We start from the raw sequence: 18,262 nt of genomic DNA on the forward strand, positions 1-18,262 counted from the left end.
AGGGGCTACATTCCTAAAGAAGCCTCTGAAATATCTGCTGTTTTTAACAGATTTAGAAAAAAAAAACCACTTCCAGTACCATTTATTTATTCTGTCTGCTTCTGTGCTCAGTGTTTGAATAGTTCCTTTCCCCACTGGTACAGCCAAATAGCACCTTTGTTCTTAATAAGAGATTCAGTACCCTTGAACTTAGCATCTACCAAAATATATATATGTATATATATATATATTTATATAATCTCCCATCCGAGAGGAAGAGAAAAGCAGTATCTTATGAAGGCACACCCATGCTGAACAGACAAGAAAATCAAAATCAAAGCATAACTGCCCAGGGCAGTCATATTACAAAGCTCATTCTTGAAATCTGAGTGTCATGCTAGAAGAAAATCTAGATATGTGTTCTAGTTTGAAGAGATGAATCAAAGCCAATGCTATTTAGCCTTTTTCTGTAAAAAAAAAAAAAGAAAAGATTCTGTGTCAATATAGATAGAATCTTATTTAAAGAGGGAAATGAATGCTTGTATTGCAGCCTTAAAGATCACATTTTTAACTGCAATTATTTGGGTTCTTTTTATGTAAACTATTGCCTGCAACTTGGCAGACCATGATTGAATGCTTTTGAAACGTTGTAGATTACAAACATGAACTCACAATTAATATCCTCTAAAAATAATTTCACATCTTTCAAAAAGAAAAAAGAGAGAAAGGAAAAGAAAAAGGACAATGTGTACTTCTTCACAAGGTAATGCAGCTAATAAAAAAGAGAGTAGAATTAAAGTATTTACATAATGAGCAATTCTACAGAAGGCGATCATTCCCAAATAAGCACTGCTGATTATATCCCACGACGTTTTTTTTTAACCAACTCTACCAGATTGGATCCAGTCATCAGCACTTTCAAATAATCCTTAAAAGCTTTCCATGGTTCTTTACATTTATTGTAGAACGATGTTCTTCAGGTACATTATGCTGGTGTAAGAGGACAGTGTCAACACAAGGTACCAGCAGGACAAGAAAACTTCTGTGCCCCCCGTAATCCCAAGCTGGGTTGTACTTGGAGCTGGAAAGAGAAGAAAACAGAGTAGTTACATACTGATGTTGTTTCACTATCACCTATTCATTATTTTATTTACTAGAGGTTATTTTTTTAAAGAAAAATCTGCACGTTAGGATGTGTTCATAAACAGGTTTTAAAAATAGTAACCATGTGCTACACAAGTTGAAGAGAGAAATGAATGGGAAAAATGTATACTTCTGGAAAGCTAAAGTTATCCATGGAATAGCTGTTCTTAGCAAGGTTTATTATAAGTCTATATAAATTTACTTAAAATTCCTCTTTTTTGCCTTGGGTGTTCTTGAAAAGAAATATAAACATGCCTGATAATAATTACCTAGAGAAGTCTGGATCATCTTTTGTGAATGATACATTTTACTGCTCTAATGCAGGAAATCTGGGACCTATATTCTTTAGTAGAATAAAAATCTCCATGTAAAAAGCTCGTTCACTGCATCACATTTCCTTCAACCTGATACCATTGTTTGTTTTCTACTTATGAAGTAGCTCAGCACAACTAAATAATTAAACATGGTTAAATCAAAAGACTGAGATGTTAGGTTTCTCAGTTCAGCAAAGTGCTCATTCTCCCAAGTGGGATGGCTTTGGAGAAAGCTTGGCCCCAAATTATTGGAGATTAATTATTTTGGCCTTCAGTAACTTTAAATGAACCTCCTCTGATGATCTCAATAAATGAGTGATATTCTTTCAACTAACATGAACTCAGGCCATGAAGGTCTCTAAAGCTCAAACCAGTATTCTATATTTCTTCAGCAAAAACATGCACCTAATGAAATGCTCCTAACACAAAGTAAGGAAAAGCTGTTCTCAGCGTTTTGACTACTAGGAAATATTCAGACATGTACACCAGTTTTTTCCCCCCTGTTGTATGTTGTAGCAGAATGTAGTTGACAAAGTTTTCTGAATCATCTGATTTATAGAACTTTGACTTCTCTATCTGAATTATAATTAACTGATTTGTGAAATGAGAACTCAAACTTTATTCCTTATTATAATGCAATATTAAGTTTTCTGCTTGTATCAGAGGTATACATTACGCTTTATGATGATGATGTGGATGATGCAAATAAAATTTTTAACATAATAGTGCCATAGTATTCCAACTTATTGAGGAAAATTCAGAATTCAAGGTACATGAAGAAATAACCTGTCAAATATAAATAAGAATGTCATCCCAGATGAATAGTATTTGAAACTTCTTTGGGATTACTTTGCTTCTTTGCTTAGTCATTCTTCTCCATTAGAGTTAAATGCAGATTTCAAGAGTTATTTAGTAATCCCTCTTCAGGATTTGTATAAAATATAGCTTTGATTGCATGGATAATTTGTCCTCAAGGAAAAACATTCCTATCTTCTAGCAAGGATTGCCACAAGAGTTCCGGGTAATAATTTGCAATGAGCATTTCTTTGCCAGAATTTCTATAAGCTTGGACTTACGACATGTTGTTATTAGGAAAAAGGAGAACAATTTTTCAGACTTAAGATGGTACTGAAGCTGTAGCTGATCAGTATAACAGGGAGGTCTGTTACGGAAAACTGTTTCTCATTACATTTTTTATGAAAGCATCAACCTTTATTTAACTCTCTGAAAATAATCTGAAAAAGGAACAACGCATTTTGAGAACATGATTCTTCATTAGACTCAAGGTAACTTGTATTAAAATGGCTTTATTGAACAGTGGTTTATAACAGTGTTGGGGGAGAGAGTTTTTTTTAGTGAATGTAAGGTATAATCCCTATTCAATTTTCTATGACAGGTTATAATGGCACATAATAAAGAAGAAATACATTTATTTTAATATGCTCTGTACCATTATTTCTTGTTATATTATGTTTGAGAAATAGAAATGTCTTTGTGAGTGAGACAGAATTACGTCAACTTTATAATCTTCTTGTCAGACCTCTTATGTTGACGATATGATATGGGCATTTTATTCCTTGGACAATAACTTATACTGAACCAATGGTTGAACTTTTGCCATATTTTTCAGAATCAGATCATGGTCTTCAAGAAACCATGAAGCCTGAAAGCCAGCTGGGTAACTTTGGATTAATCATTCCCTTACCCCGTTGTTATGGGAAAAGAAGATATGGGAATATTACATATACTGCACTGAGTTGTAAAAAAAATATAAAGGTAGGACAAAAATACAATTACAATAATTTTGATCCCTGTGTTGTGTTAGAAAATAAAGGATACAGGCTTCCCCCATCTAGTTCAGCTTCCCAAATCGATCTTTTGCATATGGAATAATAAAAAAATTGCTTTCCAGCCAACAGCACTGAACAATTACTGACACTTGAATAAAACATCTTATTGAAATATACATTTTTTAAGCAATCTGGGATCCAAGCTAATCAGAAACTTGTATCTTTTCTCCCTCAGTTAGTTAAATATATTAGCCTATCACATAGATACATTCAGCTTAGCCAGACTCTCTTCTTTCTCTAAAGTTTGAATGAATGTTTTATCTTTCCACCCATGTAAGTGATACATTTTGGATTTATCTGCTGGATAAATCTATAAATATCACCTACATTTCTTCAAATTTACTGAAAATCCCATGATTTATGGTTAGTGCATTGAGCTGTTAGGAACAGTAGAATATGGCAGGTTCCCTGTTCCAACAAACCATGTTTCAGCAACACTGTTTTCTTGTACTTAAGTTGTTCTTGCATCTGAGTTTATTCTCTGATCACAACCTTTTAGTCACTTCTTTGTCTTCTGAATTGTTATTTGATCTGAGGCAGGATGGGAAAGGCTGTCATGATTTGTGATTCCCTGCTTAGATGTAAATCTGACAGTAAAGCATATTCAAGAGATTTCTAAGACCACTTCAGCAATCTGGGTGGTGGTAAGGCAATGGAGTTTTCAAACTAAGGACTTATCTAAAACACAAAATAACATCAACAACCCAAATCACATTGAGAATCCTATAAGTTAAGATCTAATATATGGAGAAATAATGAAATACAAATATATTACTTTTGTGGGAATGAAGATGAGCTTGTAAAAATATTCCTTTTTTACTAGTTTTGGCTTTTCAATAGTTGTATGACATCAGGAAACTTTTTAAAAAGTATTGTACGTTTCATATTTTTTTTGGTTAAATGCAGACGTATAAAGATGATGCAGGATAGAGGAAGAAATAAGCACAATATTGGTATTATTCCATAGGGATTCTTTAAAACTTAAAGTTTGGCCCCAAAATTAGTTGTGTAAGTTATTCCACTGAAATAAGAACAAATGTAACAGATACTTAGGTCTCCTGAGAGAAAGTGAAGTGTGCAGGAACCTTTAAATTACAATTTTTCCTTTCATATAGAGGCAAGGTAAACAAGCTATAGATAATTAGGGGAAATATACCAGAAGGAACACCTCGTAAGGAACTCATTTCCTCTTTTTCTATGGGAACTCATTTCCTCTTTTTATATGGGATCAATAATGAGGGAGGAAACTGCCTACTATGAGCATAGACAGAGCTGCAAAATATCTGTGTATATGTCTTGTTTCATACAAAGCAGCTAGTTACTGTAAAGCCTGAGATTTATATATTTCTGTGAATTTTCTTTTATGCTTCAAAGTCAAAGACACACATTAATTAATTTTAGTAAACTCTAAAAGCAAAATGTGGGAGCAAAATGATGCCTTTATCCACATTTTTAAAGGATGAGTTTGGTTGGTTATTGTAAGTGCTACTGGTTTATAAAATAAGGCTACAATTAAACTGATTGAGTCCCCTGGGTTTCATACAGTTGTCGGTAATCAATTTCCGGAATGAATAACAAATGGTGTCATACAAAATATCCACAACATCCTTCAAGAGTAAAATAAAGATGCAAATCAAAGTCTGACCTCAATTTTGCAAGAAGCCCCAGATATAAAACACTGGCAAAGAAGTGAATTAAGCAAGGTTGAAGTTGCTGAAGCAAATTAAATAAAATCAAAGTTGTCAAAATAAATTAAGCAATGTGAATTCAATGAAGCAAATTATTAAAAGAGAACATTTTTAAATGGCCCAAGTCAATTTCATCTCATTGTCTGTGAATGAGCACAACCTTTAGATTTTTATCCATAGATCTGAATAACTTTCCACATTTCAGCTAAAATCTGTGACCTTTCCATAAAGAGGACAATCTGTATTTCAAATGTGCACATGAGAAATTTATTCACTAGGACAAATATTTCTGAAACTTCACAGGTTATTAAAAGACACCTACATGAGTCTATCCAGATAAATGTTCTCTAGGAAAACTAAAGATTGTATGACTATGCTAAGGGCTTTTGAAAATAGTGGTTAGTAGTTAAGTTAGAGCATCCCTTTGCACCTGCTTCACAAACTAATGCAGTCTCCTCTTTTGAAGAGTGAGGTATGGCATTTGCATTGCTTTGAATATTTCATTTGATTGGACGAAGGACTAGAAAAAGCAGCCAAGGGAGAAAATGCTGATGTTTATAGTAAACAATGTATGCCATGTTCTAATTCTTCTGGAAAACCAAACTGATTTTAGCTAGTACATAAGGACTAGCTTGTTGGCATTATGTCTGGCTAGCAAGCAAGGAAGAAGTGGTTTAGCAGAACAGGAACCGAGGTGCAATTCCTGACTTGGACCTTGGACTGGTGGATGCATATGGAATTTTAAAAATGTAACAAATGACAAAGCACTGATGGACACCGCTGCTACCAATAGTAATAGGTCTTATATACCACTCCATAGTGCTTTACAGCACTCTCTGAGCAGTTTACAATGTCAGCATATTGCCCCCACAACCTGAGTCGTCATTTTACTGACCTTGGAAGGATGGAAGGCTGAGTCAACCTTGAGCACCATCAGAATCAAACTTCTGGCTGCATTCTAACCATTGTGCTACACTGCTACCTACAGTTCCACTAATTCCAAAATTCTTCCTACTTCTACTGTTTGCTTTTGTTCTGTTTCTGGGCATTCTGGCTTTCAGAAACTTCCAAATAAAGGAAGGGGTTTTTTTTTGTTTTGGTTAGAAAACTTATAGGGAAGCATATATTACATTCCAACTTTCCAAATTTGTATTTTTTTAATAATGTAAAATGCCATGAAGATAGCAACAGAGATATTTGTGGATGCAATCAAAGACCCAGAACTCCAACCCAGTTTGTTGGGCATTTGGTTATTGTGTGGTATAAATTATCATTTGTAACTTGGTAGGTGAAATGGTATGCAATTTTGGTTTCTTGAACAAGCATGATCAAGTCAAATGTGGTTTTAATGATGTGAAAGCCTGTCTGTATCTATAACATCTGAACATTTTACATAAAATGCCATTATCAAAAATAGTTGGGGGATCCAATTACTGTACTTATTCATTCATTTATATTTATTTATCAAATTTATATGCCACTCATCTTGCGATGTGTGGTGACATTTTAACTAGATTAATAGCCACTGACAAAGATAACTGTACAAATAGAACAATTTCCTCACCATTCTCCACCACAATGAAAATTGCACCACTATATCCGGGTCTGGATGGGGAGGAACAGGCTTCAGCTCAACCCTGACAAGACTGAGTGGCTGTGCGTGCCGGCATCTCAGGAAATGCAGATTATTCCATCTCTTACTATGGGGGGTGAGTTATTACACCCCGTAGATCGGGCTCGCAACTTGGGGGTCCTCCTAGATTCACAGCTCTCCTTAGAAGACCATATAGGAGCTGTGACTAGGGGGGCCTTCGCCCAGGTTCGCCTGGTGCGCTAGTTGCGGCCCTATCTAGACTGGGATTTAATTTTTAATTTTTTAATTTAATAATATTTCTATACCGCCCTTCTCCCCGAGGACTCAGGGCGGTTCACAGGGCAAGAATAAAATACAAAGTTACAAATATTAAAAGGAAATTAAATAATTGCCCGATTTTAAAACAATTGATATATTACAATTATAAAACCCCAAAGATAATATTAAGAATACAAAACTAAAAAACCCCACCAATCCCCCATCAGGCTAGGCCGGCTTGTACAAACAAAAACGTCTTGAGATCGCGACGAAAGGAGCGAAGATCGGGCGCCATCCGGAGCTCTGCCGGTAACTGATTCCATAGTTCTGGAGCGCCCACAGAGAAGGATCTCCCCCTGGGGGCCACCAATCGACATTCTCTGATCGGTGGCACCCTGAGGAGACCCTCTCTGTGGGAACGCACAGGGCGAAGGGAGATTGATGCCGGCAGCAGGTGTTCCCTGAGGTACTCCGGCCCCCTGCCATGTAGGGCTTTGAACACCATTACTAGTACCTTGAATCTCACCCGGAAGGCAACTGGTAACCAATGCAGCTCATGGAGCAAAGGTGTAACGTGGGAGTATCGGGAGACTCCCAACACAACTCTCGCGGCTGCATTCTGTACCAGTTGGAGCTTCCGGGTGGTCCTCAAGGGCAGCCCCATGTAGAGAGCGTTGCAGTAGTCCAGACGAGAGGTCACGAGCGCATGAGTGACCGTGCATAAATCATCCCGGCTTAGATAGGGCCGCAACTGGCGCACCAGGCGAACCTGGGCGAAAGCCCCCCTAGTCACAGCTCCTATATGGTCTTCCAAGGTGAGCCGTGAATCTAGGAGGACTCCCAAGTTGCGAGCCCTATCTACGGGCGGGTAATAATTCACCCCCCATAGCAAGAGGTGGAATGTCCGAATAAACCCGGGATGAAGGTATGCAAAGCCACTCAGTCTTGTCAGGGTTGAGTTGAAGTCTGTTCCTCCCCATCCAGACCCGAACCGCCTCCAGGCAACGGGACACCACGTTTAGGGCATCACTGGGGTGGTTTGGGGTCGAAAAGAAAAGCTGGGTATCATCAGCATACTGATGATACCCAACTCCAAAACCACGAATGATCTCACCCAGCGGTTTCATGTAGATGTTGAACAGGAGAGGCGAGAGGACCGACCCCTGAGGAACTCCACAAATGAGAGACCTCGCGGTCGACCTCTGCCCTCCTGCCAACACCGACTGCGAACATCCCTGGAGATAGGAGGAGAACCACTGTAAGACCGTGCCTCCCACTCCCAATCCCCTGAGACGCCGTAGCAAGATACCATGGTCGATGGTATCAAAAGCCGCTGAGAGGTCTAATAGGACTAGAACAGAGGAATGTCCCCTGTCCCGAGCCCTCCAGAGATCATTCACCAGCGCGACCAATGCCGTCTCCGTGCTGTGCCCGGGCCTGAAACCCGATTGGTACGGGTCTAGATAATCCGCTTCATCCAGGACCAGAGGGAGCTGATGCGCCACCACACTCTCAACAACCTTCGCAAGAAAGCGAAGGTTGGAGACAGGACGGAAGTTGTTCAATACAGCTGGGTCCAAGGCAGGCTTCTTGAGGAGGGGCCTCACCACCGCCTCTTTCAAGACGGCGGGGAAGCTACCCTCGTTCAAAGAAGCTGATATAACTGCCTGGAACCAGCTGCGTGTCCTCTCCCGGGCTGCATAGACCAGCCAGGAAGGGCACGGGTCCAATAAACATGTGGTGGTGCTCAGCCTCCCCATGATCCTGTCCACTTCCTCCGGAGTCACAGAATCAAACTCCTCCCAGGTGATATCGACAAGACCGCCCGTGTCCTGATCGTCAGACTCTGCCCAGTCAGAGTCCAGACCGGTCCGAATCCGAGCGATTTTGTCCGACAGATGTTGGTTAAACTCCTCGGCACGACCCTGCAAGGGATCCTCCCTCACCTCCTGATTTAGGAGGGAGCGAGTCACCCTAAACAGGGCGGCCGGGCGATTATCTGCGGACGCGATAAGGGTGGCGAAGTGGTTAGACCTCGCCTCCCTTATCGCAGCGAGATAAGACCTAATGTAGGCTCTTAGTCGCAATCGGTCGGATTCGGATCGGCTGGATCTCCAACCGCTCTCTAGGCCCCGTCTCCGATGCTTCATCTCCCGGAGCTCCGCAGAGAACCATGGAGCTCGACGGGATCTGCACCGGGATGCCTTGCGTACAGTCACTCATGTGCTCGTGACCTCTTGTTTGGACTACTGCAACTCTCTCTACATGGGGCTGCCCTTGAGGACCACTCGGAGGCTTCAGCTGGTGCAGAATGCAGCCACGTGAGTACTGTTGGGGGTCTTCCGATACTCCCATGTTACACCTCTGCTCCGCGAGCTGCATTGGCTGCCAGTTGCCCTCCGGGTGAGATTCAAGGTGCTGGTGATGACCTATAAAGCCCTACATGGCATGGGTCCGGATTACCTACGGCAGCACACCTCCCTCCGTCCAGTGCGCTCCCACAGAGTGGGCCTCCTCAGGGTGCCTCTGATCAGAGAATGTCGATTGGTGGCCCCCAGGGGAGGGCATTCTCTGTGGGTGTGCCAGACCTATGGAACCGCTTGCCAGTTGAGCTCCGGACGGCCCCCGACCTTCGCTCCTTCCAACGCGATCTAAAAACCTATCTATTTGAACAATCCGGCCTGGTCTGATGGGTTTGGGGTTTGGATTTGGTTTTAACATTGTTTTAATTATTGTATTATATTGGGCATAATTATTTAATCTTTTTAACTTTTGTATGTATATTTCGATATTTATTGCCCTGTACATCGCCCTGAGTCCTTCGGGAGAAGGGCGGTATAAATATAAATATAATATTATCCTTGCCAATATATTGGAAGAGGAAGTCACAGGAAGATGCTTTGCAAACTTGATAATCCATTCCAAAGCCCAACAATTCACCGATATACAAAACCACTAATTATTGTGGACTGTTTAGAACTGCGATATTTTAGCCCATTAATGACTGAGTGACTGTTTCCTATCTACTGGCAATAGTTGACCCTCTTATCTTCTTGATTGTGGGCTGGAACCATTGGGGGTGACTACCCTTTTCTATTGGCCAACTTTTTTATTTTATTTATTTTTATTTTATTAAATTTATATACCGCCCTATTCCCGGAGGACTCAGGGTGGTGTACAGGGAAGATTAAAACAAACATACAAAAATTAAAATCAGATTAAAACAATTAATTAAATAAAGTCCCCGAAATTTAAAACTAAAGCCTAATAAAAATTAAAACCCCTCAGCCTGGGCCAGACAGCTCAAAGAGCCAAGTTTTCAGGTCCCTGCAGAATGAGCGAAGGTCGGGGGCAGTCCTAAGTTCTATGGGGAGCTGGTTCCATAGGGCCGGCGCGCCCACAGAGAACGCTCTTCCCCTGGGAATAACCCGCCGGCATTCCCTAACCGGCGGTACCCTGAGAAGGCCCTCCCTGTGCCCTCCCTGTATAGATCTCCATATTTCTAATAATAACTTTGACTGGGGAAAAGTCCTTGATTTCTCTAACACTTGTCCTCATAGATTATATGAAGAAGAGAGTATTTTCGTTCTGCAGTGCTTCCAAAAAAGATTTCCTTTCCTATTCTTCCTGCATATCAAAGGGGAACACAACTAGGCAGTTCAAAATGACAATTGCCACTGATGCACACTTTGAGTAGAAAATAGTAATTGAATTTCTCATAGCTGAGGAGATCTCACCAGCTGACATTCACCCCTGCACGAGGAATGTATACAGACTTCTCCATGTAGTGAATGTTGGATGCATTCTTTGAACACTGGGTTTAAAGCTAGACCTTATGGCAGCCAGCAGGAATAACTATTAACAAAGAGAATGCACAGATCACAATTGAACTGGTCTGCAAAGGCTGATGACCCGCATGATACAATTTGAAAAGAAACCTCTGTATTAGAAGTTTAGTGACTAACTAGCCACTAAAGCCATATGGACGGAAAGCTGTGATGCTAACAAAGAAGCATTGCTCTCTCTCAGATCATAAGAATAACAACATCATTCTGGAAAGTATCTATCCATAGTGAGGAAGACTTAAAAAGAAGCAACATATGTTTTTGTAAAAATAAAAGCTCAAAAAGCAGGTGTCTTGGGTGTGGACTCAATTATTGTGATGTTTCACGAAGTAGCAATGAGGGCTACATGTCATCAAACTCCATGGGATTTTTTTTTCTTATTAAGATTTGTAGAGGCTTTCACATGATTTTATGTGGTAAAGAATTGCTCATTAATTTACCAATTAATACTAAAGTAAATCTTCATGATGTAAAGCCAAAAGGTGGCACAGTCAAAAGATTTAATAAAATCATTCAGAACTCCAATTCTCTCGCATTAAAATGAATCTTAATCTTAATTTTTGAAGTTTTTCTCCTCTCTCTCTCCTTGCCTATCATCTCTCTCTCTCTCTCTCTCTCTCTCTCTCTCTCTCTCTCTCTCTCTCTCTCTCTCTCTCTCTCTCTCTCTCTCTCTCTCTCTCTCTCTCTCTCTCTCTAATGCTATCTAGCTCATTTATCTTTAGCCTAGTTTTCATTAAAATTAATCATAATGTTGAAGTTTAGCATAGGAAGTTCCTTCAGTCAGGTTTCTCTTAAAGTTACGAGAGCACAGAACTGCATCCCAATAGACTACTTTCCTTGGAACAATCCTCATAAAAATCAATAGAGCTTATATTGAGTTTATTACAAAGCACAACTAGGCTCCATGTTTATTTTGTAATACTGCATTAATCGCCATTGCAAAGAAAAATACTTTACTCTTTGCTAATTAAAGTCCTTTTTTAAGCTTAGCCAAGTACAAAACACATGAGATATAGTAATATTAATAGGAGAAAAGCAGAAAGGTGCATCACATTCTGTTTTCTTTGTGGTTGTACAATCCCTTGAGTTGGCAATTTAATTGTGTTTTGAATAGCAGACTTAAATTCAATTCCTCATTCTCCTTGTAAGAGGAAATCAGTGGCACAGCTGTCACCTACTTGACAGTATTTGCTTCTTATTATGCAGAGTATGAGATGAACATAACACAATTTTTACTCCACATGGAGAAGTTTTACCAACTACCTTCCATTTCCAAGAACATAAAATTAGCTCTCAATTCAAAAACTTTTGTTTGTACATGCAGTACTTTCAGTTATAAACCTCAACAATCAAATGAATTCTTAAAGATGCTGAAGCAAGAGAGCAGTGGGGTAGTTTTAAATATTATTTCTCTTAATTACAAAGTAAAATTAAATTAGAAATTGGTACGACAAACCAACTTTTCATTTATATCAAAAATCAACCCAAGAAGATCAAGCACAATGAAGGGTGGTTTTTTTTATTTTTTTTTTAAAAAAATCATATTTAAACAGTTACTCTGTGGAGGAAGGGCAGTTGAGATTGTTGTGACTTCTTCCACAAAGATTAAGAGTAAATTACACACATTTACTTCCCTCTGTATGGAGTGGAAGTTTAAAATCACATCTAATTGCGAAAACACAAAAGGCACCAAATTCTACCATTTATCCTTTGTTTGTTTTTAAATCGTGCTATTTAGGAAGGATAGTTTCAAGTAAGCAAATGAAATATTTAGAAGCCTTCTATTGCTGCAACATCAGATAACTCTAATGCAGCAGGAAGAAAAACAAGCTGCAGTTACTTGGAATGTACAACTTTTCTGTTATGTCACCATCCTGTTACACTAACAGCATTATTTTATCTTAGAATTTGTGATGGGCTGCAAGTTGAGTTTATTGCCTGAACTGGAAAACACAAATCTTCAAAACAAAAAGAAATCAGCAATCCATTTTATCTCCGAATGTAACAAAGTTCTCTGTGTATGCTAAGGAATATTCAAGTCAAGCATTTGAGGCTATATTTGTAATATAACATGCATGCATTATGTAGTGTGATAGCAGATGGATATATGCTGTATTTGTTCACAAGGTCTATCACAGCTGGATGATGCAATTGCACTGATAGAAAACAGAAGCTTAAGAGGTTTCATTTTTGTGAATTCCATTATGAGATGACTTGCTTTGTACCATGTCAGTACAAAGTAATCTTGATTTTAATTCCTTTCATACATGAACATGCAGAAGTAATTTATATCTCCAATGAAGCCAAATCAAAATAAATGTTAAAGTTATTTAATTCATTCAATTTCTAGAGCGGCCCATCTCAGGCAAGTGAGTCTGGATGGTGAACAATTATAAAACAATTAAAAAGAATTACAATTCAAATTAAATATATAAGGCAGCCAAGGAAAAAAGTACCATCATAGAAGTCAACATAACCAGGAAACAGGGTTCCTTCACACTCTTGGGGCCTCAGGCCTGGGCATAAAGCCAGGTGTTCAAGAGAAGTTGTTTTTTAGACTATTGTTTTGATATACTTGAAATAAAAATAAGAATATTTTAAAAATTAAAAAATCTGACAATTGCCTGCCCCTGAAAAGTTGAGCTTTACTAAGAGGACTGCTTATATGAATATGGGCCCATCAAAGCTCTTAGCCCAAACATTTCCTACTAATTAAGTAGGGTCTATTTTCTTGGACTGGATTGCTGCCAAGTAATATAGAATGATGTTCACAGATGTGCTGTATGTAGATAAGTTTTAATTTTTTTATCAAATTCTACAGATTTTATCATATCCTACAGGAATAGTTTCTCAATGGTTTTGCGTATAGTACTACGGTTCTCCACAGAGTTCCTCTTTTTTCTAGGAATAAAAATAACAGCAAAAACATTTGATAAATCCAGCAATGCATCTGCTGGTTGTGATTTGCAACTATATTTTAAATAGAAAAGTTCAACAAACGAGTAATAGTATGAATATTGTGGTTTGCCAGGATCAAAATACTTAATTGAATCCTAATTTGCTTGCTCTGACTGGGCTGATTTTACTAGATAATTCTTCTATCAGCCATTTGCCATATCAAATCCCTATTCCAAAAGATGGTTCAGTTCCCAGGCAATGAGGAGGATCCTTTCATTTATCAAACACAATTTAGGATCCAAGTCAATGTATTTTTAGTAGATCAAATGTTTTACAATATGTGCAAATAAAAATAAACATGGAATTTTATCCGTATATCCTATGGACACCACAAGAACAAACATAAATAAATAATTACTGTTAATAGCAATCTTTTCATTTATGGATTTTCTTGTTTTTATTTGAAGACATTTAAGTCTAGAACTGAAGAAGCTTCTTGGATTAGAAGCGAAATGTCTTCAAAGAAAAACAAAAAAAGTCCAGTTGCCTCGTGAAAAAAGCATCTTTGGGACCACCATGACTTGGATGACTGAGAATCTCCATAGACTTATACATGTAATAGCTTGCAGATTACTACATGGCAGTTTCAGTTATACAGGTGGTCCTCAGCTTATGACCATTAGTTTAATGACCATTCAAAGTTATGAGAGTGCTGGACTTATACAGTTTTATACAGTTTTTATTTTAGCACTTATGACTGTCACAGTGTTCCCATAGTCTCATGATCGAAATTTGGGCCTTTGTCAGTGGACGTGTATTTACAACAATTTGCACTGTCCCGGAGTCACATGATCACCATTTATGAACTTCCCAAGGACCTTCTGACAAGCAAAGTCGATGGGAAAAGCTGATTTCTCTTTAATGACATGAGTTGATTAACAACCATGGTGCAACTCACTTCCTGATCACTTCACTTAGCAATGGATGTTCTGGTCCCAAATATGGTAATAAGACTACTGGCTGTATCCTAAAAGAATCAAAATCAGGAGTCTTCAGATTTTATTTGTCAAGAAAGTATAGAATTTTAGTAAGCCTTTCAATGGATTCTTCTTTTCTGCTTAAAAATGCTGAAGTGTTGTTTGCATTTATAGACACCAATAAAGGAGACTCTATACAGGAAGTTGCCTTCAGCTTGACCTCTCCAACTTAGTCAGAAAGTCTGAAAGGCATCAGTCTGAAAGGCATCAGCATTCTAGGGGCTTAGAACAAGAAATTTTCCATTCTATTTTCTGTCTTTTATAACTGTGGGTGGATTCTATGATCAAGTGATTCAAAAGATGCTCGTATTACTGATATTATGGATAACACTAGCATCCTCTTTAGATACATTAACCAAATGTATCATTGCATCCCAAGGTTTAGGCATGCCTGATCAAACTGGATACTGTATATCAATGAACCCCAGTAAAACATGAAATGTTTGCAAATTTTAATGTACACAGACTATTTATCCACAATTGTTTACAGATGCAAAATAATAAAACAATGAATACAGTCAGTGCACAAACCTGCATAACTCTTTAGTTAGTTCTCTGCAACTCCTTTTGTTAGAAATAGCAGCTTCTAAATGTTTATGGTTGTCAGTTAACAGTTTTGCATTTTTGCTTCTTGCTTTCATGTCATTAGCCTCTAATGACAGCTTATAGCTACTAGTCTTAATGTATCCAATTAGAAAGATGAAATACTATTGTTGCCTGTGGCTTAACATACTGAGTATAGTTTTTAAATATTTATATTAGATTCAAAAATTCATCCTGCTATTATGCACAAGTGTTTTATACCTGGACTCAATGCCTGGAATTTATTTTCCAACTGGTCTATAACTGAACCAGAATCCTATTTTATAGTAAGAAAGAAATAATTGTATTGGCATTATACAAAGCTATTATATTCTAATTCTTACTACTAAAGCATGAGAGTGTAAACTGCACCAAGTGTCATGTGCAAAGAATTGTTTAATGGAATATCTTTAGCAAATGGGGCTTGCTATACAAAATAATAAGCTTCAGCCAAATGGAAGTTTGCTGTAGCTGATATTTTCCAGAAATTAATGTAAGGACAAAATATCTAATAATAAGAGATGTCTATTTTATTAACAAAAGCAGTAGTCAACAATTAGTGAGGAAGCCACGTGGCTTTCAAATTATTATATTATGTTATTTATATGTTATTATATTATGTTATTATGTTATTTTATGTTATTTATTTAAAACGTCTATATAGCTGCCCATCTTTCAACGAACTCTGGTAATTCATTTGGAAGTGATGAAATGCAATAATTATATGTTGTACTCACAAATGCTACTTTACATTATTTATCAAATACATGTAAAGATAAGGAGCATTCTACCTGCATGGAGACTGCTAACTTTCCTAACAATGTTCTGACATACAAACGAAAAGAAAGTAGAAAACGTGGGTGTTCATATTGGTTAACAGAATACAGAACAAGTCCTACATCTTATAAATGTACAATTACTATGTTTTAAAATAGGACAGTCTCTTAAGAGAGAGAACAACAACTGAAAGGATTTGGTAACATATTTTTTTGTTACATTAAGAATGCAGAATTCTTTTATCCTCAACCATTGGAGCGTCCTATTAATAAAGGCAGATCCCATATAGGAAAGGCATCTGTTTTATTCTTTAGAGGACAATACTTACTATATTGGAAGTAGCAACAATATTATTCTTCATGTCTTTCTGGCCAATAGGTTATCACTGTATGTAATTTAATTTTTTCAGCATGGTCCTGTTCATCTATTATGGATGCATTGCCTTGCACATCTCTTTACAAGAAAATATGTACATATTGTTTTTAGCACTATGGCCTATGTTTTGCACTAACATGGATAAGATGGGGGGAAATAACTAAAAACCTATTCTTAAACTAAGTCTACAGATGTCTGAGAGCACTGAAAATATCTTTCTTTAGAAAATCAGCACATGCTTAATGAAATAGCATTTCTACTTAGTGCTGTCCAGATGTCATGGGACTTAACTCCTTAAATAAGGGAGCTGAACATACAGCACATCAATTTGTGAAAGATTTGTCAATCATTGCATTATGTGTCAGGAAGAAGTAACCTTTCCTGCTTTCGTGGCTTATTCACACCACACAACCCCCCCCCCTTAAAAACCTTTACTATATATGTCGAAACAGCTTTCAGATGTATTTGTTATAAAGTCAATATCAGGATGAAATCAATATTAATTTCTTACAGATAAAAAATGATTGTCGTAATGAGCATTTATCAATAGGGATATGCTTTGTACTGAACTTTGGAGAAAACAAGGACATTTTGATCGGGTTGTTTCTCATGTTATGAATAGTTTGTTTTCAAATTGTGATTCTTTTTTTCTTTTTTAAATTGCGCTGCATTAGTCATTAAAAGAAGTAGTTTCACCTCATCCCTGCTGCTATTGGTGGGAGCTAGTTCAGGAAAGGGGGTGAGCTTAGAGAGAATCAGTGAAGTACAATTTAAGAGACCTAGAACTATTTTGGATATAAGAAAAATACTTCTACTTGTCTTTAAAGTAATTTTACTGCTGTTGTTAAATACTTTCTATTAGAAATTAAACATGAACTAAGGTAGTGCTTCCCCCCCCAGCCCACTTTGGCAGACACTGAAAATAAACAGACACAAAACTGTGCAAAGCATCTATCAGAAATATTGATAATATTGTTGACTGAGTTTTAAGATGCTATCTTTCTCCACAAAAATTAAACTATGTACTTGCTTTTGTGGCACTGAATTTTAGCAGGTTAATATCCTGAAGTGCAAAAATATGTGCATTGCTGCAGTTGTCCAGAGTTTTCCATTATGGTTAATGCATTGCCAAATGGTGCTTGGATTGGTTCTGAAGAACTTGCAGGCCATGGTTCATAATACAGAATTCACATGCATTAACTCATGTATTTTTTTTCTTTGTCTACAGGTATTCATTATGGATATACTGAAGTGAATCCAATTAACTATTCCTATGGCTTCTCGCTGACTTGAGGCTGGATTTGTGTGCTTGCTTCTTGCTAGGCTCAGTGTGATCAATGTGGCTGTAATTCACTTCTTTCATTTCCTAGGGGGATGTAAAAAATGTTTTCCTTTTTTAATTAGCAGGCAATGTTTCAGCAGGTTGGCTGGCAGAAGCGGCCTGGTTTTTTTTTTTTAACTCCTATTTGGTAGTCATGGAACCAAAAGAGGCAAGAACTAACACTGTGTCCTTAGAAGTCCTCACAGCAAAACCTTTGCTTGTCCCTTTGGTGGCACATGGAACAATGCATTGTGTTCCTTCAGAATAAGCAGAATATTTGAGACCATTCTCCAAAATTGTGTTAAACTGAATTGAGGATGAAATAAATACCCACCCAACCCCAATTGTGTGCCCAACCTTGTTATAGTTCTGTTTCATTCTTCTCTTAAGTTATAACTGGAATAAATTTAAAATGTGTAAGTCACTTAAGTGACATGAGTGATGTATAAATTTGATAGACAGACAGACAGATGAAGGTTATAGCAGATGAAAATGGTTGCACTATCCATTTTGGGGGAGTGTTTTTGACTCAGTACTGACTACTGGCCACTGCCTGGATACGTTCCTGCAGTTTTCTTGGTAAGGCTTTTGACAGACTGAG

At 37.8% G+C, this 18,262-nt stretch overlaps 1 protein-coding gene across 1 annotated transcript in view; it reads right to left on the reverse strand.

The window, feature by feature from the left end:
- Window positions 1–935: 935 nt before the first annotated feature.
- Window positions 936–18,262, reverse strand: part of NEGR1 (neuronal growth regulator 1) — a gene marked incomplete at its 3' end in the record, with an annotated part of 559,704 nt that continues 542,377 nt past the window's right edge. The window contains exon 7 of the mRNA XM_081325757.1: window positions 936–1,060. Within this exon, the coding sequence (XP_081181883.1) occupies window positions 936–1,060 (125 nt within the window). The remainder of the gene's footprint in view (window positions 1,061–18,262) is intronic.

This window comes from Vipera berus (assembly GCF_964194415.1).
Source record: "Vipera berus genome assembly, chromosome: 3".
Classification (NCBI taxonomy): Eukaryota; Metazoa; Chordata; class Lepidosauria; order Squamata; family Viperidae; genus Vipera; species Vipera berus.